The sequence below is a fragment of the Notolepis coatsorum genome, assembly GCF_963971535.1.
Source record: "Notolepis coatsorum genome assembly, chromosome: 4".
NCBI lineage: Eukaryota > Metazoa > Chordata > Actinopteri > Aulopiformes > Paralepididae > Notolepis > Notolepis coatsorum.
In genome coordinates this window covers 51,726,759-51,737,689 of record NC_140168.1, presented here as the reverse complement: position 1 = coordinate 51,737,689, position 10,931 = coordinate 51,726,759, and the positions used below count along the sequence as shown (strand labels likewise).

The following is a 10,931-nucleotide window of genomic DNA, read 5'->3' as shown; positions in this document are numbered from 1 at the left end:
TCAATTGATGCTTTTTTTTACAGGATGATTTGTGTTTTCTCCGTCCTCAGTCATACCTGATGAATTGAAAATGGGGGACCCTGATGTAAACAAGACGAAAGTCTTTCTCTGGTCTGCATCCCCTTAACAATTGTGTGTATTGAGCTGTACTGTATTGTACCCATTCTGCAATCTGTTAATAAAGTTTTCAATCAATCAATCAAAACCTAGGAATATTGACCCACATGAGCTCCCTTACTCGCGGAGCGTGCAGTTTCAGGAAGTGCTGTTGTTTGTGAAAACAAAGGCGAACACCGCAGATCCCCCCCTAAAATGATGTGGATTTCCCCAGTATTCCGGGAGGATTCAGCGACATTCAATATCTCTTCATGTACAGGAAGATTACCGGCGGTGTAGATATTGTTCTCAACGGAATAGCTTTGACTTTTTATCGTCCATTCCCTCCCACTTCGTGATCGTCCGTCTTCTATAGGCTAGTAAGTTAGCATGTAACGTTAGCGAACATAACTTTTACTAATTAATTAGCTGATCTCCCACTACTTTCAATCATCATCAGTCCTTTAGAGACGCCGTGAACGTGGAATAGTGTCTGTCTGTCTGTCTCTGTAGGCGACGTTACACGCCAGTTTGATGATTATTAACGTTACATCATTTAGCTATTCGCAGTGAGGGGAATAATATCAAGTTTCTCAATTATTTGTGATGAAAGGGACAGTGTTCTGTCAGCCAAGGGAGCAATGATGAGGTTAACTACAGACACGCACTATAATTGTAACCTAACTTATGTCATTTTAAATGAATGTATGCTGCGTTTACACAGTGAATCGTTCATAGCTATGGACATGGAAGAGTTCCCCCACACATTTTGATATGAATAGGTGTCGGAGTGGTATTAAGATGATATGATGAACTCGCATGTGGTCCAGATTATTCCAAAAAACAATAGCCCCAACCAAAGCAAGTAGACCATTCCAGATAGATTCTAACCAGGACATTTTAGACTTGAGAAGAGGGCAGTATCACCATAGAGAGATTAATAATAATGATGATGATGATGTTGTTCATAATCACCATCATCATCTATTTGTGACAGTAATGTGAATTTTCCCAATTCATTGTTGATAACACCCAACTCTTGTATACTTGTACTGGGAATGGCATTTAAAATAACATGCCAACATTTTGGGAAATTAGCTTATCATCTTCTCCAGAGAGAGACAAGAAGATAGATACCAGTTTTGTCTCTGTGCGTTCAGTAGAAAGCTATCTGGCTGCATGTTAGCCTAGCTTAGCACAATGAATGGAAGCGGACATGACCGGTTAGCCTAGGCATTGTCCAACTAACACCTCTCTCGAAGGCTAACAGGTCATGTCCGCTTCCATTCATTGTGCTAAGCTAGGCTAATATGCAGCCAGATAGCTTTCTACTGAACGCACAGAGAGGGAACTGGTATCTATCTTCTTGTCTCTCTCTGGAGAAGACGATAAGCTAATTTCCCCAAATGTTGGCCTGTTCTTTTAACTACACAGTTTCAATTGGCTATCGTTACCATAACATGTATATCGTTTGTCTGAATTTCCCCCACAGACCACAATGCCACGTCTACAGTCCGGCGTGTGGAAGCATTTCACCCCAGCCATCAGAGATGGAAGAGAAACCTTCATGTGCAACTACTGCTCCAAGACGCACTCCAAGAACGCCACCAAGATGCAGATGCACTTGGACAAGTGCAAGGACTATTCCGTGGCCTCGCAGCAGTCCCCGGGCCCGGAGGGCAGCTCGTCCGCCTCCATCCCCGTCCCCTCCTCCTCGTTCCTGCCGTCCGCCACTCCCGGGGGCCAGTTCCTCATCGATTCGGTGGACCAGGGCAGCCAGGTGTACGCCGACGAGTGTCTGGCGAGAGCCGTGTACGCCACCTCCTCCGCCCTCAGTCTCACCGACAACATCTACTGGAAGAGGTTCTTCGGGGTCCTCCGGCCCGCCTACTGCCCGCCCACAGGACAGGCGCTGTCGTCCCATCTGCTGGACTCCGAGTACGACAGAGTCCAGAGCCAGGTCCACGAGACAATAGGAAAGGCGGACTGTGTAGCCATCGTCTCTAGTGGCTGGTCTACTGTGCAAGACACCGGTAAGATCAATTACATCGTCTCGACTCCGTTGCCTCTGTTCTACAAAAGCACGCGTGTAAAGGAGAACACGCACACAAGCACGTTCATCGCCGACGAGCTGAAGGATATAATCGGTGAAGTGGGCTCACAGAAGGTTTTTGCCGTCGTCACCGACGACGCCCCTGACATGAGGGCTGCCTGGGCTCTGGTGGAGGAGTCCTTCCCTCACATCTCGGCCATCGGCTGCACGGCGTACGGCGTCAGGCGCCTCTTCGACGAGATGACAGCACAGCCGTCCATGAAAACACTGTGCAGGAGAGCTGAGCAGGTGGTGAAGTACATCAGAGAGAGGAAAACGTTAGCGGAGACCTTCAGACACAGGCAAATGACAAAGATCGGGAACCATGCCGGCAACGGGACGGCATTGGTGCCGCCCAATAGCACCGACTGGACTGGGGTGGTTAACATGTACAACAGCCTGCTCGAGGGGCAGACCTCTCTCCAAGAGGTGGCCGTCTCACCGACGTTGGACGTGGAGGCGTCCGTCAGGGCCACACTGGCGGATGCAGCATTCTGGGAGGGAATAAGTAGCAGCCGGAACCTGCTCTACCTGGTGGGGAATTACATTGACTACATGAAAAGAGAAGACGCGGTCCTGTCTAGTGTCGTTGAAATGTTCAGTCAGTTAAGATATCACATCGGAGCGTCCCTGTCGGGGTCGGTGCTCCACAGCCCAGAGCAGAAAGCCGTCATGGCATCGCTTGACAGGTGTCAGGAGTTCTGCGTCAAGCCCGTCCACGCCGCGGCGTACATGTTAGACCCCAAGCATGTCGGACAGCAGACTCTCTCCGGAGAGCAGATCAACAGCGCTTACTACGTGATCTCCAATCTGTCGCACCACCTGAACCTCGACGAGGGCAAAGTGCTCGGCAGCTTCGCCAGGTTCTCGGCCAAGCAGGGCCTGTGGAAAGGGGACGGCATCTGGAGCTCCTGTCAGCACGTCTCCGCCTCCACCTGGTGGAAGGGACTGTGTTCATCGGAGCCCCTGTCGGCCGTGGCCTGCGCCATCCTCCAGATCCCGCCGACGACGGGGGCGTGCGAGCACCTCCGGTCGCGCTTCAGCGGCGTGAAGGAAAGCGGCAGCCTCACCCCCGACCGGGTGCAGAAACTGGTGGCGGTGCAGACGAACCTCAAGATCCTGGAGCCGCACGACTCCGACTTTGCCGCCGTGGAGTCGGAGGAGGAGTTCAAAGTTTCGTGTGAATCCGAGACTAAATACAAAAACAGGGAATGTCAAAGGTTGAGCCTGTGCGGGGCGGACTACAAGGTTTCTGGTTCTCAGTCCCACAGTAGGTTAACCATGTGAACTATATTAGATGCCCATGGCTTAAATGGTTAACACAGTATGGACTGCATTTATATAGCGTTTTATAACCCAAAGCGCTTTATAACTTATGCCTCACATTCACCCACTCACTCACACATTCACACACCGACGGCGGAGGTGACCATTGGTGCATGGTGCCAACCTGCTCATCGGGAGCGGTTAGAGGGTTAAGTGTCTTGCTGAAGGGCACTTCGACACGCTGCCGGGAGGAGCCGGAATCAAACCAGGAACCTTCCCATTACCAGGGCCCAGGAGTTCAAAACTTTTAATCCCTATCTGATCGGATCACATTTGGATTTTGGGTAGTTCAAAACCAAAAAACAGGATTAGGATCACTTTGATATCAGATCAGGAAATCAAATCCAAGCTTTCATCTGGATCAAATCTTCAAAACGAGTAGTTCAAACCGACAACACAGGATTGGGATCAGTTTGATCCCAAAAAGATTATTATCTTGATCCCACCAGAGGGGTGGGTTTCCAGTGGATTACCAGAGCAAAAATATGTTTCAATATAAATAAGATTAATTATTTTCAGTTTGTTAACTGAAATAATACACATTTTTAGCCTTCATGGCAAATCTATTTTATTTTTCATTTGTTGGTCACATTTGTGGTGGCCTATTTTTTTTCAACCAAATGTTGATGACATAAATGTTTATGCTCATAAAAGTATCACAACAAAGATAGTTAATTTAGATTAAAGAAAAAATATCTTCAACAAAAAAAAAAACGCCATCATCTGTCGTCACCTTCAGCAAACTGAAACCTCACTTAGAATTCAGCTCCTCAAAGTACGCCTGGATAATCCAGCTGCCTTCGAATTAATGTTTTTTTGTTGTTACCCTAGTGGGGGTATTTTTTTCTAGTGATCTTGAAAAGTCTGAATCTGGATCAGGGTGATCCTATCCTGAATTGCTTTGAAATACCGGGACAAAATCTGTCCCGAGTTGTCTGGTCCTGGATCATAAAAAATGGGGTTTCAAAATCTGATCGGATCTGATTGAGATTAAACGTCTTGAACTACTGGGCCCTGGGCCCCCCCCCAGTAATATCCTGAAAAGGAGGGGGGGGGGGGTGGCGGCGACACCTTCTCAACTCATTCCATGATGACTACTCTCGTCTCTGAAAGAAGAAAATACACAAGGATAGACTACTTGCTGTCCTTTTTAAGGCGTTTGTTTTAAATGTGATGCTTTTATGTCTTCTTCTTTGCTCAGATATTGCTTACAGTGGAGCTTATTAGTAGTTATTATTTACAAGCGAAAATAACCAATTAGGTCACATCATGTATTGTCTATAAATATCTTGTATTATATTTTTATCTGAAAACGGAGAGTCGGAGAGAAGGAATACTGTATATAATTAACAAGAGGAACGTAATCTCTGTTATTAGGTTCACGTGTTGTAAATAAAGCCACTTTTTATACCGAAGATCTCACCTTTGTAATGTTTTCGAACTTTGATTGTCAAGAGAATGTCACCGCTGCGAGGAAGAGACCGTTTTCAAAAAGAAAGCAAAGGAAGCAAGAAAATAACGTTTCTATTTGAGGCCCTTTTCTTTTTCTTCCAGCTATATAATTAATTTTGAATGGTGTCACATGCAGGTCCTTGGTTCTCAAATAGAGGACCATGCAAATGTTCAATACGTGTATGAAAATGAAAAGAAAACTAGATAAGACATATACTAATAAATTGTGCCTCGAGATGCAGTAGATAACATTTCACCTCCAGTGTAAAAACTGGGTCCCTGAAAATTGTTATAAATGCGTAAACAGTTTTGAATGATGCTCCAAAGACTGCATTAAAAAAAATTTATTGTCGCTGTAATGCCAGATAAATATACTTTTGATAACGCTTTTAGTCACTAATTATATTTGATGAAATCTGAGAAAGTACTACATCAGTCTGGAGAAACTTGCAGTATCATTCATAGCTGCATCATTAGGTTGCAGCATTCATAGTATTCCATCACAGACATCTTTGTCGCAAACAACAGGTGATTGTAATCTAATAGCAGGTGATTATTATTAAACTGGCCAATGAGCATCTGAGTATTTTAGTACTGTACTAAAGTGTAATTTTGAGGCACTTGTACCTTGAGTATTTTCATTTGCACTTTTACTCCACTACATTTGAAAGGAATGATTGTACCTTTTACTCCTACTAGTTGCTCTAAATTACCCTGTACTTTAGATTTTGAAGCCTGCCACCTTCAAGAGGACATAATCAGAGCAGAGCTTAAATGGATGGACCACTTTAACATGAAGAGGTCAAATGGATCATGCACCAGGATACACAAACGTCATACAGAATCTGTACTTGAGTACGTTCAATATCAAATGTGTCTATTTTTTATAATTTCTTTTTTTTTAATAGAGGACTTTTACATTTTACTTTAGTATTATTTTATCTGGGTATTTCTACTTTTACTTCTGTAAAGGCTCGTACTACTTTTACCACCATTGCTAATGACCTGGGGCGCAGCGCCATACTGTACGGCAGAACAATATGAATAATACCACAATCTAAGGCTGGCATTACATGAGCAATTTTTCACATCCAACTTGGCTACATACACCTGAATTGATCTCAAACCCTGCCTCCCTTTTCTTGGTCCTTGATTCACCAACTGTTGCTTCCCTCGCTACAGTTGTGTCAATTGCATAGTACAACACCGCATGTAGCCAAAAAGACACCCATTTGTAACCTGGAAGTGACATCATCATCTGCAACCAGATCACACATGGCTGTTTGTGTAACGTTGCCCGAAGATACAGAGGGGACTGAATGCACAGAAGCTTAGCCTACAAAGTGTCTCCTCTCTGCCCAGTGTCTCCCTCACACACTACACACCGCTGGCTCGTCCCTCTCTCATTCAATCTGCTTTGTTCCACTGGTGGTTTGGCACTGCGCTGCCTAAGGCTCTTGAAGGGAGAGGTGGGCCTCATAAATAATACTGTTATTAATCTTAATAGGAACAAGCCAAGACTGCGCTAGAGGTGTCCCTGGCTCAAAGGCACCAGACCTGCTGTAAATCTCACTATTCTCCACCACATCAGTCAGTAAATCTGTCACTGCCTAACAGCTCTCTCTCTCTCTCTCTCTCTCTCTCTCTCTCTCTCTCTCTCTCTCTCTCTCTCTCTCTCTCTCTCTCTGTGCCGCAGGGTATCTATTCTGCTTTGGGGATTTCGTAGATAATGACAACAGATGTGTGGGTAGTAATTGGAATGATGGCTGTTCATATATCCCTACAAAGAAGTAGTGGGAAGTGCTTATCTGACGACGTGGGCTGTTCATGGGCAGATGGCGCTAGTTCTCTGGCTGGTCGAGGAGGATGCCCTTTGTGGGTTGAGTCATGTACTCAAGAGGAGGAGGGAGATCATTAAAGTATTAGGCACACTATTATGTTTCATCTTTCATCATCAACAGTTCATTTGTCAGCGTACAAGCCCTGTGTTTTATCTGCTCTGGGTTACGCTGTTTATCTAATCAAAAACTTTCCAAATCAGCAACGTTTTCCTTTCCTCTTGTGGCACACTGCATGACAAATGTTGGACGTATTCGGTTGAATCTCCAAGTCTTTCCTTGATCCACCGAGCTTTGAAATGCATGTTGAGGGACACCGAATGGAATGAAAATGCCTAATCTGCTCAGCCTGAGGAGGAGGTAACTGTGTGGAAACAATGTGAGAGGCATACAAGGACTTTCAGAACAAAAACACTAAAAACAAGGCAATCAAAGATTATACCTGTCATGATGATATTGTTTCTGAAAACACCCACGTCTTTTAGTTCGAGCCTGAGAAGCTCAAAAGAATTATCAAAAAGAAAACGTCCATGAAAAGCATCACTGAAGAGCAGGGCAAAGCATTAAACAATCAAGACTATACGTTATGCGATGATGATGTGCTGCTCTCCTCCCTGCTCGCGGGCCGCAGCATAGAGTTTGCAACCTCGACCTTCCGTCTTGACTCTTCACCACTCTGTCAGCCGTCCCGTATCATCCGAGAGCAGAGGAGTCAGGCTGTCCCCTGTCTGCCATCTGTCTCACCCCCCACGGTAACACACACACACACACACACACACACACACACACACACACACACACACACACACACACACACACACACACACACACACAAACTACAAGTCATTATATTAAAATAACCCTTGTATTCTCATTTGACCGCTGTTGTGTCTGTCTGCTTGAGTGTTTGGAGTCGCTGCCTTGCTGCATGGCTCCTTTGGCGTGGCTGCAGGTCCTGGGGCGTGTGACCTGTCATTCCTCCGTGGAGTTTGGGTGTGGGGGAGTGGGGTTAGCTGGTTTCCTCGAGGTCGCCGGGACCGGGAGAGATGGGGCGTCCCGCCGTGCATGGGGGTGTGAGTGGCACGCGGGCTGTTTGTGTTTTCCTTCGATCATGACATGCTTTATCGTGGGGTGTGTCTTGGATGGGGATGTGGTGGGGATTGATGTGTGGGGTGTTTGGGGGACTGGCTGTTCCGGGCGGGTTCACATGCCTTCGATCAACACTGTACTTATTGTATTATTGTATGCCTATTCTTATATCTGCATGTTCTACGTATAGCTAACTCTGGCCCAGTCCTCTGCTAAAGAAATGGAAGCTTAATCCTCCATTTTAAAGCCAGATGCTATACGGACACACACGTGCACATAAGAGTCTCAGAAGGTGGTCTGGCAACAATAGCGAAACAATGCAACGCGCCCTCACTTCTCCCTGAGGCAGGGGGAGGGGGGGGGGGGGGGGGTGATTGGGATACTGATTACTCCGTCGGGGGCTCCTATAAACTTCCTGCGCAGCACATTACCCACGGAGTCTCTGGACGCCAATCATGACAGTGGATTTGGACGTCTCCCTTTACTCTGTACACATACAAATCCTGTCTGCCGGGGGACTCAAAATGTTCACTCCGAGAATCTGGATCGCAAACCCACACTTATAGGAGACGAGCATCATATATAGTCCGGTAATTCATGTCAGATGAACACTGGTGTAATTATAACATAATCAAATCAGACGGGTCCACGAAAATATGACTGCTTCAACAGCTGGCGCCGGTCCTACTGTCATAATCAAATCAGACGGGTCCACGAAAATATGACTGCTTCAACAGCTGGCGCCGGTCCTACTGTAGCTCTTACACAGACTCTTGATACTATATTATCTTGGGCCTCCATCAATGGTTGGCTTTAGCTCTCTGTGTGTGTCTGTGTGTGTGTGTGTGGTGTGTGTGTGTGTGTGTGTGTGTGTGTGTGTGTGTGTGTGTGTGTGTGTGTGTGTGTGTGTGTGTGTGTGTGTGTGTGTGGTGTGTGTGTGTGGTGTGTGTGTGTGTGTGTGTGTGTGTGTGTGCGCGTGTGTGTGTGGACGGGTTGAGTTGCTTGGACTGCAGATACGTAAGGTATCCATGGATACCGGTCTGTCTCGCTGTGCCGTTCTCAGCGCCTCATAGCGCTTTCATAATTGCATCATAAGCAAGCTGATAATCACTTTGATCACAGCAATTTCGCGGCACAGCAAGCCGCTGTAAACTTGTATACTGTAGCAATCATAGTTAGACTAACCCAGCATTTACCCTATCTAGTCGTGGGGGGAAGTCAGTGATATTAGTGCAACCCACACCAGCAGTGATTATTGTGATTACATGTACTTATGTATTTATGGAGATTATAGTTGTTCACGGTTCTGACTGTGGTGCCACCATTCCACCCCCTGGTTCGCTGAGTGTGCTCTAGGCGTCCATTGTAATTATACACAATGAACGCCATCCACCTACGACCTACCGCCAACCAAGAGGCAAGAGGTATTTTTTACAGTGTGTTTGTTTAGCTGCTTGCCCACGTTGAAGCCAATGTTAAAAACCTGCTGTTGGTGTCTGGTGCGTTGCTACGAGCCGGTGTGTGATTGTCTGCCTGGTATGGAGCCATGTGGACAGCTCCGGGCCCCCGGGGGTTGGTAGTACTCAAGGCCTCATTTCATGGCAGCAAATACTGCCATCGGCTCAAGGGCTCATCTGGGATAAGGCACGGCACGAAGTAAGACAACTAGATATGGCACTCTCAGTCCTCGGGTAATATCGTCTCTCCACCATATAGGCCTATCTGTTTCATCTATTGAAACTCGCTCTCTTTCGGGGGGCGGGCGGCGGGGAATTCTCTTATCAAGAATGGGACGTATAAGGTGGTGAAAATGCCGGAAAAGGCTGGAAGAGAACACAGAAAAGGTCTAAGCCTGTTAAAGTCTGGTAGATCACAGACCCAGCTGCGCAAACACCTTCAATTCCTCACCAGTGGGAGATTGGAAAAAGAATGTCCCCCCCCCTCCTCCCGTCCCCACTCGCTCGAGGAAAGAATTAAATGAAAAGATAGTTACATCGGAAATACATTTCTTCCCAAGAGGGAGAAGAGAGCCATATGTAACACGCCATGTCGTCGTTCTATAGCTTGTGGTTGAGAGGCTATAGAGACACTCTGAGTCACATCGCCGTTGTCATCGTGCAACTCGCTTGCTCATTTCTTCTTCTTCTTCTTCTTCTTCTTCTTCTTCTTCTTCTTCTTCTTCTTCTTCTCTCTTCTTCTTCTTCTTCTTCTTCTTCTTCTTCTTCTTCTTCTTCTTCTTCTTCTTCTTCTTCTTCTTCTTCTTCTTCTTCTTCTTCTTCTTCTTCTTTCTTCTTCTTCTTCTCACTCTCCCGCCCACACACACTCGTTTGCTTGTTCCCATTATCCAACAACACAGGAATGAAATCAAAGGACTATAAGGGGAAAACGCCAGGGACCTCCCGTCATCCCTCCCCCCCCTCATCACCCCACCAATGATCCACCCCTTCCCCTTCAGCACTCCATCCATCCATCCATCCATCCATCCATCCATCCATCCATCCATCCATCCATCCATCCATCCATCCATCCATCCATCCATCCATCCATCCATCCATCCATCCATCCATCCATCCATCCATCCATACATCCATACATCCATCCATACATCCATCCATACATACATCCCTCCAACGAAGATCAAGTGTCAGAGTTCTGGGAGCCAAATGGGTCTTTTGTTTCCATGCAATAAGACGAGAGAGAGAGAGAGAGAGAGAGAGAGAGAGAGAGAGAGAGAGATAGGAGAGAGAGGAGAGAGAGAGGAGAGAGAGAGAGAGAGAGAGGGGGGGGGGGGGGGGGGGGGAGAGAGAGAGACAGAGAGAGAGAGAGAAAGAGAGAGAGAGAGGAGTCAGGGTTTGCTCTGCTCCTATGAGCTGCATAAACCTCACTATGAGCCAAGTACGCAGCCTTAACTGCTACCAGATGTGCAATTAGAACCACTTGCAAACCACCGAGGCTGCGTTAGCGGTGGGCAGAGAGAGGAGGAAGATAACGACTTGGCAAAATAATGAACGTTCTGTAGAAATATTATCTGTTTTAGT

General features: G+C 46.5%; 1 protein-coding gene across 1 annotated transcript; it reads left to right on the top strand.

Annotated features, from left to right (window-relative positions):
* The first annotated feature begins 300 nt into the window (after positions 1 to 300).
* LOC311227748 (uncharacterized protein) lies at positions 301 to 4,923 on the top strand. Its single transcript, XM_084313533.1, has 2 exons — positions 301 to 476; positions 1,589 to 4,923. Exon 2 carries the CDS (start codon positions 1,595 to 1,597, stop codon positions 3,473 to 3,475), a length of 1,881 nt encoding a protein of 626 aa, XP_084169659.1. The 5' UTR covers positions 301 to 476; positions 1,589 to 1,594; the 3' UTR covers positions 3,476 to 4,923.
* The last annotated feature ends 6,008 nt before the right edge of the window (positions 4,924 to 10,931 follow it).

Bases quoted from the DNA above. Each gene is read 5' to 3' on its own strand.
- LOC311227748 (XM_084313533.1), top strand. From the start codon at position 1,595: ATGCCACGTCTACAGTCCGGCGTGTGGAAGCATTTCACCCCAGCCATC.